The 17,658-nt window shown below is 42.6% G+C and overlaps 1 protein-coding gene across 1 annotated transcript; it reads left to right on the forward strand.

The window, feature by feature from the left end:
- The first annotated feature begins 294 nt into the window (after positions 1-294).
- apln (apelin) lies at positions 295-17,290 on the forward strand. Its single transcript, XM_029513158.1, has 3 exons — positions 295-492; positions 13,423-13,589; positions 16,541-17,290. The coding sequence occupies exons 1-2, from the start codon at positions 426-428 to the stop codon at positions 13,581-13,583; spliced, it is 228 nt and encodes a 75-aa protein (XP_029369018.1). The 5' UTR covers positions 295-425; the 3' UTR covers positions 13,584-13,589; positions 16,541-17,290.
- The last annotated feature ends 368 nt before the right edge of the window (positions 17,291-17,658 follow it).

Genomic DNA, 17,658 nt, shown 5'->3' on the forward strand with positions numbered 1-17,658 from the left:
CTTCAGTCTTGGAGTGGCGCTGTCACACACTGATATACAAATACGCATTTAGACAAATACACAGGCACAGTCAGGGAGACACATACACACACACACACACACACATTCCCACAAACTGACACACTCACTTCTCTCTCTCTCTCTCTCTCTCTCTCTCTCTCTCACACACACACACAAACACACACAGGAGCAAACAGTCTCTCTCTCTCTCTCTTTCTTTCTTACTCGCTCAGCTGCTCTCCCTCTCTCTCTCTCCTTCTCTCTCCCATCTACACACACACACACACACACACACATACACACACACACACACACACACACACATACACACACACACACACACACACACACACACACACACACACACACACACCACTACAGTATATCAGCGAGTGACTAGCGGAGAGCCAGAGGGGAGTGCAGAAATGAATGTGAAGATCCTGACGCTGGTGATTGTGCTCTTGGTGTCTCTGCTGTGTTCTGCCAGTGCTGGTGAGTACAGGAGCGGCCAGCCTCGTCGCCGGTTGTCTCCCTTTGCTTTCTATTTCTCTCTCTTTTTGCCTTGGGCTCCAGCAGGCAGCTGTAGTTGATCAGTTACCCAGCATGGTTAGCCTTGTTTGGACTCAAAAAGGCAGGAATATCAGCACCTGGCTGTATACTGTACTGCACTGCAGTGGTTATACTGTCTGCTATTGTACTGCCACGGCTTTTTGTGGTCAATTTGAATGTGCTTTCTAGCTTAGTTTGATCATTTTCCTCCTTACCTCACCTTGATGTAAGCTTTTAAGACTTGGATATGAAAAATATAGAGGTTTTTATTGATGCACGTTCATGTGTGGAGTTATTCCTGGGTGAGAGACATGCTGGATGTATGGCTGACTGTTGTGGCTGTTATGAAATGAGAGATATGCATGGCACATGTTTTGTAAGGTGGAGTGAATTTGATTAATTTATGGGTTGACTTATTCCATCTGACCCAAGTGGTATATAATTATTACATGACTCTGAATGTGCTGCAGGGCAACACAGCACCTTATATATGCATGTGTGCCTCCCATGGTGATAGCAATGAGGACTGTAATTGTTGTACGTATCGATGAGGGGAACACAGATCCCAGGAGCATGAATTGTCTCTGGAGGGGCTCAGACTTGATGCCTTGTCACAGTAAATTTCCGTAAAGTGCTGCTGCGCTTCTGGAGCCATTGTTGAACTAGATATAAATTCTAGTGTGGACCTATAACGTTAATATTTCAAACAAAAACAGTGACATGGGTCATTTATGCCAGGGCATGGTATATTCTCTTTGATGGCTCATTGGAATAAACGGCTTCTGAGAAAAAGGTTGGGGGGTTAGTTTGGAGACTGATGGGCAGTCTGCAGATGTGATGCAGGTAACATTGTGGTGTGAAAAAACAACAGTTAGGCCTGTGTAAATGTCTGGACCAGTCTTGAGATTATCACTTACCCACTAACCAGGCTTGGAAGACAGACGCTGTGTGGACTATATGTTATAAGATATAGTGAAGACAACACAAACCATAGACTCTGATTGTCCAATGCACTACATAGGAGACATAGGCCCAGAAATATATACTGTAGGATGCTGTATACTCTGTGCTCATGAGATGCTGTGTAGACTTTATCCTTGCAAGATGCTGTCCACTCTGTGTATTGATCCATGGCCATAGCACTCACAGTTCCCATGCTTCCTCGCACATTTGTTATAGCGACATGCTATTTTTGTCTGAGGCTCTCAGCACATGAGTAAATGGGAAGCAATTATCTAGCATCATGGTCAGTGTCGTTTTTCACACCCTGCGTGTGGCTAAGCATGTTCCATGCCTCAGAGCCCACCGTGCTACACCAGCGACTGGGAAAACAAGGCTGCTGCGCCTCGGGCTTTCTTAGGAGCTTATCCTTCTCAACGTTGTTTAAGTCATGCTGCTTATGTGCCTCTCTGTTCCCTGGCTGCTACTGTAGTACCAGAGCTCCATTGACAGATAAGAAGAGAAGAGGAATGAAAGAGAGGAAGGGATGTAAGTGTGTTGCGGCGTTGATGGGTGTGGGGAGGGATGCTAGCTGGAGTGTGCCTGCGTAGCACAAGCCTCTGCTACAGTATGCGCTGTCGCGGGAAGGTGTCGGAAGAGGCTCTGCATGTAGGCAGTGGGTGTGAAGCCTTTCATCTTGAGACAAACGCTTTTCCAGTTCAGTGGGTTTTCTCTCTCTCTCTCTCTCTCTCTCTCTCTCTGTTTCTCCATCTCTCTTCATTTCAGGCTTCTGTGTGTGTACATATGTGTCGAAAATAGAAGAGAGAGACAGAGCGTGTGTGTGTGTGTGTGCGCTTGGGGGAAACAATACATACAGACATGAACCTGACTGATCTAGGGTGGGGAAGTGTACAGAGGGTGTGTGTAGAAAATATTTATGGATGTACACATATTAAGAAATCCTAGTGCAACAGGCCATTCACCTCAACAACCTAATGCTACTTAGAATATTCAATCTGTACACTAAAAGAGCTGCTGTGGCCTTCTCTATCTGATATTAGCATCCTTTAGCAGTGCACTTCAATTACCCATCCTTGAAAGGCACTCTGGCTCAGGAGTGGGCTCCAGCTTTAGACATGTGGTATCCATAATTCATCCCAAGGCCGATTACTCCTCTTCCCTGTGTAACTCTTAAGACTGGTATAAAAACACTTCTTATTCTCAAAACGCTCTAATGTCTGTCACAGATTTTTAGACGATATCAAAGCAGCATTTTTCTCTGCCATGGAAACACCCTGCCAATCTTCACCCAGGGACTCACAGGATAAAAACAATAGCAGCTGGCTCAGACACGCACATGCGCACACATGCGCGCGCGCACACACACACACACACACACATCTACATATAGTGTAATTATGAGTCCTGAGCTGAACAGGTGAGGCAGTTGTGAGGGAGCAGGGCACAAGGCCCAGATCAGAAGATCAGAGCCATTATCTGGCAGAGGAATCATCTGCTTGGGAAGGGGGTTGATTTTACGAGAGCTGTCAGCAATGCTATTATTCCATATTAAACTTTGATGTATAGTTGGGGCTGGCTTTTCCGTGGCACCAGCATGTATACATACTGTAGCTCGCCTCACTCAGATGCGAGGCCAAGTGTTGCGGGTCAAAGTACAGCAAGAAAGAGCATGTGCAGGCACCTTGGGACATAAAACACGTCGCTTGCTAGGCCAGATTATTTAGTGAAACAACATTTCAGATCTAAACCAATGGCAAAAAGGACGCTTTAAATCATAATCTCAGGTTTTCTAAAGCTAGGAAGGTGTTGCGCCTCTGGACATGATTACGGTGGCCATGGAGAGAACAAAAAGGAGTTAAACTTTTCCAGATGTCCAGACATAACATAATAACAGTGGGCAAACAGTTGTGTCAAAGGGGAAGCAGTGGAGAGGTTATTAGAGGATTATGGAGAATCACAGAGCCTTCGTTTGAGGTGCAGAAACTTGCAAGCACCAGCAGGGTTTATGTCACTCACTCTCACACACACACACACACACACACACACACACCACCACACACATAGGGTCAGATGAAATCGATTTCATGAAAAACCTGGATTTCCTTGTGATGCAGTATTACGAGAAAATAGAGCTGGCAGCCTGCAGCATCACTATAGTATATTAACTGCAGAAAGCACACACGCTCAGACATAATGCATCCTCAAGCCCCTAACCCCATCCTCAACCTTCACCACTTACATTCTCCTAAAAGCTTCAGAGTCTGAGAGAGTAAGTCAGGAATGATTTGTTATCATCTTGTTCATTTATTTCCTGTTTATCCTCTGTGGGATTAAAGAGACACTGTTATTATGATTCACTCATTACAGTATATAATATCAGATGATAAATATTTGTCAGCGGTCAGTGGCATTTGACTGTTTATACTGCAGAAGCAAAATCTTAAATATTTCTGAATGTATTATGCCACATTCACATCATTTTGTTTACATTATAAGTGGGAGCAGCCAATTTCTGACATTGATGATATCACTGGAACTGCTGAAGCATACACAAACTGCTAGCTAAAATGGCCATAGCTGGCAGTAAATACACACATTTTCATCTGGTTTTACTTGTTAATGAACTTCTACAAAGATGCAAAACCACAAAAGTAGAAAAAAAAAAACCTCTAGTTTTCTAATTGTCTTCTTCCTGCCAACAATTTGCAATTGAATCATTGTATTATACTGGTGTTGCAGATAAATAAACATGGGTGCATTTTGGCAAATGATTTTTGCATCCAATAAACAGATGTTCCCCTTGAAGTTCATAATATGCATACATTTTAATGAGGAGATTTTTCTATGATCAACCACTTCACATCTATATGATATCACCCAATGTGTAGTTGGTAAATGCTACTCACTATTGTGCTGGGATGGGTGGGAGTTAAGGAAGAGATTTAGTAAAAATCATAACTCATTTGGTAGGGATATAAGGCTAACCTTTGGGGTAACACTCCCTGGAGAGCTCAGCTGTTGAAGACTTTGGCATATATGACTGCTGCGCTGCTGTAATGTAATTCAGAAACCTTTGAATGAATAAATCTACTCACTTAGCTCATCCCCAGAGAGCAAATGCAGTGAAGGGAAGAAAAAGTATGAGATGGAGTAAAACACAGGGCAAAGGACAGAAAAATAAAAGCATGGCCAGGAAGAGAGGCTATCTGAGAGCTGGGAGGTTGTGTCAGCTATACATGGTGAAGGAAGTCACAGCTACACAACTTTACACATATCATATTCCAAATGATGACAGAATGACACTTCTTAGCTGAATGGCTCTATTCTGTTTTCTTTTGTACACGTCTGTTGCATCCTAAGCCCCCCCCCCTTACGGTTTAAGGGCATAACCCAGAGGTTTGCACAGAGGGCAGTGTCGGTCTGGGGGAGGGTGAAGGTCCTGTGTTAGCCAGAGCTCGTGTGATCACCAGACCCTATCCTCAAGCCTGGGGCACTCCTTACAACTTAATTAGAACCAGATATATATATATCTTTAAAAAATGCTCTGTTTTCCACCAGTATCCAATATTAAAGAGATTTATGACTCTCTTTTTGAACATTAAGTGTTACATTTATAGTGGTTGTCCAAGCAAATCACATTCATGATTAAGATCTGAGTGGACATTTTTATGAACAGGCTGCCAAACTGCAAGATAAATATTGTGGTCTTTAGGAATGCAGATGTTTTAATTACTTTCATGCTCAATTTGTAGGGAGCTAGGATGGAAAAATATGACTTAGGTGTATTGCTTTAGAGATGCCATATGTGGTAGAACTTCTCTGCTAAAAACGCATAGAAAATCAAATCAATAAGGTTGAAGGTATTGTCGCCGTGAACGTCAAACTCTGTGAGCGCTATAATAGCTCAGTGAGATTTCTGATGGAGCTAAAAGCGCTGCACAGCTGGCTGTTGTTAGGCCCCTCTAAGTCAGAAAAGGGATTTCAGTGCTGTGAAGATCACAGTGTGGATTCGGGGTGGGGTTGGTGGAAAGGGACTTAGTAGATTTGGGTTCATTTAGTGACATTCCCATTGGGATCTGCCTAAACTCAGCCTGAGACACACCGTTATGCACATCACCTCTATTTTCAGCGCATTACAGGATGTGGTGGTGCGTTCCTTGAGGTTTCAAAGGTAGCTTATGTTTGTGCCTTTAAGTAAATGCTTGAAAATCGAAATGGTCCCTTCAATGACAACACACAAGTCACTTGTTTTTTAAATGCCTTGCACCATTTATCACAATTGCTCTTTCTTGTATGTGGGGAACTATTTCACACACACACGTGCATGTTGATCAGTCTAATGAGCTGCACTGACCGATAGCCTTCCTGTGTCAGCACAGGAGCCGTGATCATGTCTCATATCTGGCTGCGCGTCCATATGGGCCGCTGAGTATAAACAAAAATTTAAAAAAAAAAAAAAAAGGAAGTAAAACAATATATGGAATTCATAAACATGCAGCCACATCAGGAAAATAGTTTATCCGAACAGCCGATGTGAATCGACGAGGGCCAATAAACAATGAACTTCAGCTCACCTGCAGCACTGCAGCTGAGGTCGTCAGTAAAATTCGCTATAATTTTTGTTTCTTTACTCAATGTGTGTGATGAAATTTCACTGCATAGTCTTTAACCAAAAGGCCCTCTTCACTGCTTGCTATATGTCCACTATATCAATAATGAAATTATTCATTACACATATATAAAGCTAATGCAAGTTACTGAAAAAAAAAAAAAAATCAGTTGACCTTCCACATAACAGACAGACTAAGAATTGTTATTATTTAACCTATTACAGGTGTAGGTATGTTTTGTTTATCATTTTGTATGCTTCGGTCTTGTTGAGAGGTAAAATTCTGAGGCAATATTCCTTCAATAGTACAGTAGCTGCTGTAGGGAAAGGCGCTGGTCCCCTCAGGCATTAAAAGCCGCAGTGAACCCTTTGCTGTGACGTTTCTCTGCCTCTTTCAGTTTCTCCCACATTTCCGTTGGGAAAAGGAACGTAAGGTTCACAGCATTGGCGGGGAGGGGGGGGCACAATGGAGGGAGTGGCTGTGTTTCACATCTGATTACTGTGCCCATGGAAACGGATGATTGGAGGATCCCTTTGCCCTTGACATGCAATCTCTGGAGATCTGGGCAACCGCTGGTAGCCTTACCAACCTACTGTACCTGCCATGTGCGTAGATTTAGCTCATTGCTGTTAACGGAAACAACAGCAGCAGCAGCAGCAGCAGCAGCATCTCTCCTTCTCCTGCTCTGAGCCATTTTGATTCTCCTACAGGAAAGTTGTGAAAATAAATTTCCCCTTGAAGTCATTTTATGTTTGCTTTCTCTTACTTGGCGTGTTCAGTAGGTTCCAACCTGCAGTGACCTTATAGCCACAAGTTCGCCCCTTGAGCTGGAGTGGGATTGTGAATAAACCAAGAGGCGGTCAGTGATGAGGGGAGTCAGTGGCTTCGTTAGTTGGTTCAATGCTGCTGCTGGCCCTTTGAACTCACAGCGCTCAGATCATAGCAGAGTATGCAGTCTCACACCTCATCATTTCATACACTCTAATTCAGGAGCATATATAACACCTCACTTCACAGCCACCTGACTAACTCAAAGGGCCATCTGCGGAAAGGCAGAAACCATAGGGCTGGTCAGTTTGTTTTTAATTTGTTCTGAGCCTTCATTGACACGGGCGGGCAGGAGGGAGGGGGGGCTTGTTTTTCTGATTAGAGAGGACAAGGGCCGAAGTGTAAAAGCTCCAGTAATGGGAGAAACTTCACATGCACTTTGGTTTCCTCAGTGTAGTAAGTATAGACAAAGCTGCTGTTCATCTCAACCACAAGCAAAGCATTATCACAGGAAACAATGCTGAATATCAAACAGTCCCTGACAGAAATATGGTGCTCACAACCAAAACAAACCCCCACCTGGCTCCCAAGAGGAACAGTCAGAGGCCAAGTGCTTTGGCGGTACAAACATCAGGGACACAGGCAGAGGGCTGAGCATGGATTCAGTGAAATCCTTAAATTGAGAATTTGGTTGATTTCGGCTGACAATGTCATTCTTTTTGCTCCAAACTGAGCGCCTTTCATGGTGGCTGCCATGGTAACGCAATCTGAAAGTCGGCAAGCAATTGGTACCAGTTTCTGCCAAGGCCCAGACTGACTGGTAGGCTTGAGATAAGCAGCATTTCTGACTCTTAATGTTGGATTGTAAAACCTGAACAACAGAGGACAGCTTCCTTAGTCAGGCACCGTTCCACATGTGCAGAGTGAATGTGACAATCAGACAGCTAGCAAATCCCCAGTACGATGCTGCGGCACTGGCAGGAATTATTCTGCGTTAAAAGAATGTTTGGCTTGTATCTGGCACAATTAACACATCTCATCCTTGGCTAAATAATCCTGATCCCCTAATGTGCTTATTGCAGTGGGATGCATCTCTGCCAGTGACATGTCTCTGTCTGGCTGTGTGGGTTCATATGTCTGTGGAAATGGCATGCTATAGAGGGATTCATTAGCTAAAGCTACTCCTCTCCTTTTAGTGAATGAACGAGGAAGGCACAGCGGAGACAGCAGGCCTGCTCCTCCACCGTCATGGTAATAACCATGGCTACACACACCAGGGTATTTATTCTTCCTCTCTCCCACCAACACAAAAATTGCTCTGTTAACATCCGGATTAGACATGAATATTGCTGCCGGTGTATTATTACTATCTATGTCTGTAATGATAGTCACTTATTTCTTTATGCAATTAAAAAAAATTGAATTAAGTAATTTTGAAAATATGGTGTAATGGTGAAGAGATGGCCAAAACTTTAAGTGGGTCCACAATTTAGTTCAGCTCAGATAGAAATCAGACTACAAGCCATGCTAGTGATGGAGGTGCAATTCTATATTTAAGCACAGTGATGAGGATGCTAATATGCTGATGTTCAGCAGGTGTAATGTTGGACTCATTTGGTTTGTCCAACATTTGCTATTTAACATTAAATGCAAAGCACAGGCAAGACTGATGGTTAATTGAACAGATATCTATTATATATCTGTTCAATTAACCATCAGCATTAGGTAACATTATGTATTAATCACAATGAAGAAATCATCATAGTCATAATTATAATTGCTATAGTTCATCTTGTGAGCATCAATGCGCGGACCGAATTACACAAAGAACCTTTAAGATCCATGAATATCTACAAAGAATTTAACCCAATTAATGCGCAGACTTGGAATAATTCTCATGGTTAAAACTTTGTCCTTCTGATGACACAACATTCATTCAATTGGCAACCTTAATGGTAATACTTGAGATATTAAAAGCAGGATCACACTGTGGGTATTATAGTGAGCACAAAGGGTTAAATCTGCTTCTGATGTTCCAGTATGAGCCCATTTCGACCCTGATGTTTGTTTACACTTCAAGATACATATTTATCTAAACTACACTGAGAAAGATTTATGGCTCACAGGTGTCAGGTAAGTAATGTAGAGATGGCAAAGAAAAAAAATCTCAGAGGAGAAAAGAAATGTTCTTGAGACACTCAACCAACTATGACAATAGATCAATGAGATTGCATATATCTGATTCATAATCAGTGTGACTCTGAGTGATGAGCACGAGGAAACAAACTGATAAGATTCAGCAGGACAGCAAATCAATTTGCCTTGACACAGAGAAAATTAAACACAGCAAGGATGATGTTTGGTGGCCATGCTCGACTGTGCATGTTTACAATTAATTCTCCAGTTTGTAAACCAGGGACACAGCCCTCAGCGTACTTGTTGCTATAGTTAGTCTCACAATTTAATCTCTTGTGTCCTAGTGGCAGGATAACCATTATGCTGCTGCTACATTTATAAGCACACACATTTGTTATGTGGCTGTTTTGGCAGTCAGTGCACACAAATCAGCTTTATGGCTATTAATAAGCATCCTGGGCCCATTTGCCATGCTGTGTACGTTACTGCATTGACACACAGCAGCATGATATACAGTTTGTTCCTGTCAGCCATGAGGGCAGTTGATGAACTTGGCATTAAACTAGAGGACAGCCATTTCTCCAAACTGACTGAATGGACAAATGGAAGATGTATATCTCTCCAGGCTCCACTGATGGACCATTGCAGAATCAACAGGGATAAGCTGTCAGTTTTCCACTCTCTGCTGGGCCATTACAAGACAGAGAGCCGGCCATTTGAAAAAGACAACATAACAAATATCACCTTCGGATGAAGTGGTGAAACTAGGGCGGGGAATTAGGGAGCAGCCAAACAGCTATTCATCATTCCACTGGATTCTGGCCCCTTTCTGATGTTATCAACTACTCTGTCTCTCTCTTTCTTCCCGGCATGACCACCTCTACCTCTCCTCTTCTACACTTCTCCTTTTTAAGGAGGCCACTGTGACATAAGCAGCAGCAGTAGCGATAATAAGACATTCTTGAAATTCCCCCTTTATTAAACTTTAATTAGGGAATTACCAAGAGGGGGCAGAAGTGTTGAGATTTGGTGGAAAGAGGGCAGAACGAGGGCTCCAAGGTCATCAGAAGTAGAGATAAGACCCTTATTGCCATGAGACACATGTTATGTTGTGTTATCCTACCATTTCACTGTTTTACCAGCTGAACAAAAACATGAGAATCGCTCATGGGAAAAGATCAAATGGGATACTGCGTAGACTGGATCCAATTTCAGAGCAATAAGATAGCTGAGTTATCTTTGTTTATGGAGAGGAAACATACATTATCCAATGATAGACCTTCCATGGAAAAAGAAAAATCAAAAGGTCTTATCCATTGTGGCATTTTTGCTCCCACAATTAGTCTGGGTGTTCCACTGCAGAGGGGTAGAGATACAAAGCTTTCTGGGGCTGCAGCTCATATCTGTCACAATGCAATGCATTCCCTTCAGGCTGCAAGAGTTAATCTATACCACCAGGTTATCACTGAAGCCAGGGTTATTTTTAGCAGCTTTCATTACACTTTTCTATCCTGCAGCCAGATTGGAGGGGTTGAGATTTGTCAGGAAAATCATGAGATGTTCTTCCTTGAAATCTCAGTGCTGAACAGTAGCTGACAGCTTGCCATGGCAGGAGACATCTAAATTGTCTCATTATGGACCTGGGTTATGACAGTCGAGCCACCCTGAGAGGAACGGCAGACGAGCTGTGAGAGCCGAGTTACAATTACTTTACCATCTTGAATTGCAGTGTGTGTGTGTGTGTGTGTGTGTGTGTGTGTGTAACTACTGAGTAAGACTCCAAACGTGTTTGCAGCACCTGTTAAACTAGCCTGCAGCTCAAACTTCAGCAGGCCATAGAGTGATACTGTAGTTACTGCAGGTATCACTGAGACATTGCGGTGCCATTGTGTTTTTACCAAAAGTGCTTGTTGAAAGATCATACAGCAGTGTCACTTTTGTCATTTTTTTTCTCTGGCAATGCCGTAACATTATGCAAATTCTTGAACAGATTATGATAAAACATGCAGTAGGACCCCACTTTAAACATTGTTGTATTTCATAACGTTGTATTTTCACTCGTCCCTATCATGTCAGGCTTGTAACCCGAGACCAGTGGATGCAGTTGGACAAATCATTTCAGAAAACAGTTTGGTTTAAGCTTGCTGAGACCTTTGCTAGCACAAACAATAGCCTGCGTCTTCTGCATTTAAATTCTGAGGGCAATTCAGGGCGAGTTTAAGTACCCCCAACATCCACCCCCACGCAATAAAATACTTCTATTATTCCCAAAATCTATTCAAATACAGAGTATATTAACATGGAGCCACTTGGATTTGAAAGAAATTAGCTGAATGCCTTCAGAATGTGTGAATGTGCCTCATTCACTGTGTATTTGGAACAATAACAACAGGATAATATGCAGATTATTGGTCCTGGGGGCATATATGGGCTTTAGATGTGGAAATATGCAACAGAGACTTTGCCTGCTGCAAATGAATTAGCCCACTGTTTGTGCACAAATATAGTGTGTAATGTGCTTGCAGAAGAAGATTAGTGTGGAAATGGAACTTGAGATGTCTGGCATTTCAGGGATATGCATTGAAAACATTCAACAAGCTGTCTGGCTCAGTCATGCAGCTCACCATTGTTTAAACCGTGAAAGCTAAAAAGCCTTTTCCTCTGAGGTTGCTCTTTTAAAAATGTTCAATATGCCACAGTTGGTCATCAATAAAGAAAGGTTGCAGGTTTAGTTTCCCCATCTAATGGCATCTTGAATTTTGCTCTCCAAGAAAGTCATCCTATGCAATGACTGATCTTGGCCATCAGATACATGAGTTTTTTGGGTATCATGGGCAGTTTTTCAAAAGAATGTTTCGATCAGGCTGCGTCTTCAGGGTCACAGCTGAGCTTTGTTCATATAACAGCCTCAGCACATCCAGATTCGCTGACCGAAGAAATGAATCTGAGGGAACCCAAAAACTAGAGAGTATCATGGTTTTGTAAGCTGCTCAGCCACCGTCCTCTGTGTTCTTGCTGCTTCTCCAAACCTCTGCGCTTTGTCTGGCCTTATCTTAAGCTGCGTCCTTACCTAAGCACCCGTAAACCCAAGGAGGGGTTTACTCTTGGGAATTCTAAAAATGGTGCCAGTGTCTCAGCAAAGAGGAGACAGGAATGTCATGACCCCATGAGAGTGATGTCAATCAGCATTTTGAGGGGAAACCCTCAACGGGGATTTGTAGTTTTTTTTTGTGAGAAGCAGAAGGTCTTGAAAATCCAGAAGGCAAGCAAGCTTTCTGAAATTGACGCCTCTCCAGGGGGTCATCTTGGCTTTTGCTTGGGGCTACAAAATAAAAATGTAGAGTTTTAAAGATTGATTTGGGTTATTTAGGAGGCAAGGGGGGGTCCAATGACAGAATGACAGAGGTTTTTTATTGGGTTAAATTATGAGAAATGTTGGGTCCATTGTTTGTTTACCCCATACAGGTGCTAAAAGTCACAATGTATCTGAGCCTCTGCATTTAGTTATTTTAATCTGTCCCTGAAGAGTCCACAGAACCTAACGGAGCTCAGCTATATTTTAACAGCTCCAATTCACTGACTTAAGTTTTTATGAGCTTACTGAAATGTTATTAAAATTAGAAATGAATTGCTCAGTAAAGCACTAACAGTGTGTGATCAATGAGATCTTTAAGCACAAAATATAAAGGTCCTGCTCTGCTTTTAATCAAATTTTATTGGGTGTAGTAAAAAAAAAATAAATCACTTGTATTAGATATCCCACTGCAACAAAAGCTCTCCTGCAAATCGTGAAAAGAAAAATCCCAGGATCTCTGAAAGGAGGTGATGTTAAAGGGTCACAGAGACATTTGAGGTGGACGTAGCCATTTAGAAAAGAGGGGCTTTAAGGGATCAGGCCACACTTATTGAGAGATGACCAAGAACATCTGGGAACACTCTCAAACACACACACACACCTAAGACTCTCCCACACATCCTCTGATAGACACAGTGCTATTAAACTCATCTCTAATCTTGGATCAAACACTGCGACAGGATGCACCTCCAGAAGATCTGGTGCTGTGCGGTGTTTGTAATCTTAAGGGAGAGTGAGAGAGACATGAGACACAAGGGTTTGGGCTCTGTCTATCTGCAAGAGCTTTGGTTCAACCAAGTTGACTTCATGAGCTAAAACTCTGGGTGGGCTTTGAGAGGCCCACACACACGCACAAACTTATCTATACATGTCTCTTGTTTCCCTCATCCATTTCCACCGTGATCCCTCTTTGGATCTTGCAACACATTTTCCTAAGGCATTGATAGACTTGGCTCATGATCAAATCAAATGTGGTACTTTTGGTGGGTGGCAGCCAACTCTGAATCCAATTGGGCCAACTTGTGTGTTTTGTGTGTCCTCCAGGTCCCATGGCCTCCATGAAGCATGGCAGAGAGCTGGAAGAGGCTTCTACAGTGAGAAAAATGGTCCAGCAAAGTGCAGGCGGTCAAACCCACAGATCAGCCGGCTGGAAGAAGAGACGCCAACGACCCCATCTTTCCCAAAAGGGGCCCATGCCGTTCTAGAGCAAGGTGAGTGTCTGTCAGTCAGGGGGGATGAAATGATGGTTGAGTTTTTCAGCAGTGGGATAAAATGCTTTCTACCCACTGTGGTGTGAGCTGCTGTTGCCCATGGCCAGCTTTCAGGCCAACTTTCTGTCAAGGCAGAGCTGCTAATTTTCCAAAGGAAAAAAAGTGCAAAAGCGCTTTCCGACATATTAAGTCATAGCTGCTGAGTAGTGAGGAAACAATTTCCTCGAGGACTTTATAAGAGGAATATGATGTTGAATCTGAAACAGTTTGCCGGCACAATCAGTTTGGATGTTTTCGATGGCGAAAAGGAAATGCAAACTCTTACAGGAGCACTGGAAACTGTTAATGACCATTGCAGCCAGACTCAGCTCCAACACAAGGATGTTATTGTTGGCACTGAAAAAAGTTCACGTCTTAACAGCTTATTGGACTTCAGCCTACCAGCTTGCATGCCTCCGTAGTACAACAGAGACTGTTTCTAAACATACGTCATGTAGCTCCTCGTATGGGAGACAGTTATACTTAGAAACCTAACCTTTGAATCAATTCATCCAGTATAAATCATTTCTCTCCACCTGATTAAGTCAATTAAAACTCCTTTTCCAAAGATAATACTTGGGGGAGTTCTGTTTCCGAGTTGTAATACTTTTCCCCTCACAGGAATATTTAAGTTGCTGTCAAGTAAAACAAGGATTTATGCTGCAACTCTTTTACACAATGTTTTACTTATCACCTTTTCACGGTCTGGTTTTCTTTCCTCAACCAAAACAAACTCTCGGTATTTCTTCAAAAAATATATCAAGCTTCATTGAGAAACCAAAACACACTACATCTAATTAAACAACATGATTAGATTTACAGTATATATAGATTTAACCACTCTTGCTAATGTTTGCATGCCACTCAAAACAGAAGAAAACTGCAGCACAATTATGTTCTGGCACTAAGAAGCACAGGATCCGTTCACATGTCTGTCCCAGACGCCGTGAGAGACAGGGAAGCTTGACAAAACACAATATCACTGCAGGAGGTGTTGACCATACAACGCTGACCTGCAGAGGTCCACCATAAATTAACACCATGGTGAGGGGTGGCTGCAGCCAGAGAGTATCTCAGCATGGTTAATCAGTTTTCAGGAAAAAGGGATCAAAGCCATAGTAGTTTGAAAGCTCCATTCTCTCAAACTGCCAGAGGAGTTTTACAATCTATAGCGAATTATGGATCATTATTTATTTTCATTTTTTTTATGGGCAAGGCTTGGCTCCTTTTGAACTCACTCCCATACTTTAAATACAAGACTCCAGATTCTCACCACAAAGTTGAAAACAATAACAAAGGTCAGTGTGCACTTCAAGGACAATATAGTTTGGAGGACTTTCCTCAGCCTGGCAATAAAATGCGAAAATCCTCGCTGGTCAGAGTTTGTGTTCGGAGCCAGAGTGCTGGCCACACAATACGAGGAGCTGCAGGAAGTTGTGAAGCTCTGTAAAAGCGAACAGCTCTGTGAGGCACAATGCTGGCTCTACAAACACCACTTAAAGAACAACACACTGGAGATTTCCTCTTTTTTCACTCGCTTCCCGCTCCAGCTCCTCTCATTCTTGAAAAGTTCATAGTTCACCTCATTCAAGGGTTTCACTGCATGCCGTGCCAAATTAGTCCAAGCTGACCATAGAAGGAATCAGGCTGTCGTGTAGCAGCTTTTCAATAATAACACCCCCAACTAACACAGAGTAAATGAGCCAAAGGAGTTACAGAGTCTACCAGAGGAATTATGTCTTCATGAGAGCAGATATCTCTCATAAGTCTGCCTCCTTAACAGGCCAATCGTCGTCCTGCTGGAGATGCATTTTGTTTGATCAAAGTGAAAATTTAATGAGCCTGGTTAGACTTCTAAACACAGTGACAGACAACGCATATGGATATATCATAATAGGACTGAAATTAATTTGACTTCACTGCATTCTGTAACAAATATAATAAACAATTATCGGCTTGGTAGTGTCCGTCCTCCAGCCTATTATTTATTGACAATTCCCCATTTCAGTGTTAAAAGCAGCTCATCTTTTATTCTCTAGGACACCTGAGGCAAAGTTTGACTTTTCATCATTATACATTCCAGATGTGAACACCTCAGAGATGAAAGATGGCAACCGGGGTCATTCCTCTCTGAGCATCTGAGGAGACTGAGAACTGAAAGTGCTATTACAACTCTTGGATCTTAGCCATGCCAGTGACAGTCTAAAAGACGGCAGGATATTACAGATTTAAAGCCGCAGGCAATTTTCAAAAACCCTTTGAGAGCCCGAGTGTGAGAAAGCTTAGTGAATGAGTCTTCTAAAGAGTTTTACATAAAAAAGTAGACCAGGTCTGCAACGACTTCAAGGCTCTGACATCATTCTGTGCACCCAAACATTACAAAGCACGACAAACAAGACAGTTCAATAGAGATTAGATATACCACATATCAGTTCTTCAGGCATTACATGACCATGGAAATATGCCATCTCGAAACAAGAGCAGCTTCTTATTACTGAATGAACCTGGTTGTAATACTACAAAGCTTACAGCATCTGAAATCTTGGGGGAGTATCACAGGACAGCAGAAGATAAAGGGTGAGGTAAGATAAAAGATTACCTCATTGTTGAGGAGTGATACTACGCTCCCAGCATATTACAATATGGGGCTTGTGTTCTGCAGTGAGACATACAATTGTTTTCCTTCTTCCCTGCCGCACTCTTGTATGAAAGACTGTGAAATCTGGTCGGAACATGTCCTAAGATAACATACAGGGTAAAACACAGTGAAAGCTCTAGTAGAAACTCCCTGCGGAGCACCCTTATTGGAAAGGAAATTGAAATGTCTGCATGAGTCACGAAATGATTTTTTGGGAATACAGAAACACAAACACGCTGATGGTATTTTTCTTTGTTATTTTCCTGTCTTGCAGGCACTGCTTTGAGCGCCCTCCCCCAGGTTCTGATTTCTATGCTCTTCCTTTGCCTTGGGGGGCCTTGCAATGAAGGGCCTATGCTTGCCCAGCCTGAAGAGTGATGTCCATAGCACCTGCTGGTTCTTCAAGCAACTCTGTCCACTAAAAAAAATAAATAAAAAAAAATAAATAAAAAAAAAATCAGGACAAGCCGCTCACCCTCAGCTCTAGGAGGAATGGGGGGCAGGGAAGGGTGGTGGGGGGTATTGAGCCCGAGCTATCAGACTCTATTTCTCTGTCTCTCTCTCTCTTTTTCTCACTACTTATCTATCTCTGTCTTCTCCCAAGTGTTTTATTTTTTTCTCCAATTTTCCCATTATTTGCTTAATAGAGCCCAATTATAGCGATCTCCCTGACTGTCTCACACACTTTGCATGACATGTGGTGGAGAGGGAGCCGGTCAAAACAATCTGAGTCTTAAAGCATCTGTCACTTCTCCGCGGTGTGGTATTCCCATCTCTCAGATCCAAGGTTGCTACAGCCACTGATTTCTTTGCTGTGTAGCTACTTAACAGCTTTACTTGTGGGAGAGGGCGCTGATCAAGCAGAAGGGCAATGCCAGTTTTGAATAGTACACAATAGTTTATTTTAAGTTCTCTAATGATACTCTGGATATCTGCTGCGTTTAAAAAAAAACAAAAAAACAAAAAAAAAAATGCTTTTGTGGTTTAAATGGAAAGACAGGAGCGTCACATCGGCACACGACTAAAAAAACCATCACTTAATTATCATTATTGGTGCTTTGTACCTCCAAACAACAGGACGTCCATGTGCAAAGTTAAGATGGACTGAAAAGAGAGCACATATTGTCAATACAATCCATTTAAGTGACAGAATAAATCCTTCATTTTGGAGATTCTTTAACCCAAAGCTATTTTGGTGTTTGTGAACTCATAAACACCTTGAGGAGGGGGTTACAGACACACTCAAGGTTACTGTATCATGCCCCACCTTGGATGAGTCCTTTGACCCCAAATCCCAATCCTGTCCTCAATCCCCAGCCTTCGCACCACAACGCTGCCCTGCGCAGCTGCTCTACACGACTGTTAACTGGCAGTGGCGGTCTGCTCCACTGA

The sequence above is a fragment of the Echeneis naucrates genome, chromosome 10, assembly GCF_900963305.1.
Source record: "Echeneis naucrates chromosome 10, fEcheNa1.1, whole genome shotgun sequence".
NCBI classification, from domain to species: Eukaryota; Metazoa; Chordata; class Actinopteri; order Carangiformes; family Echeneidae; genus Echeneis; species Echeneis naucrates.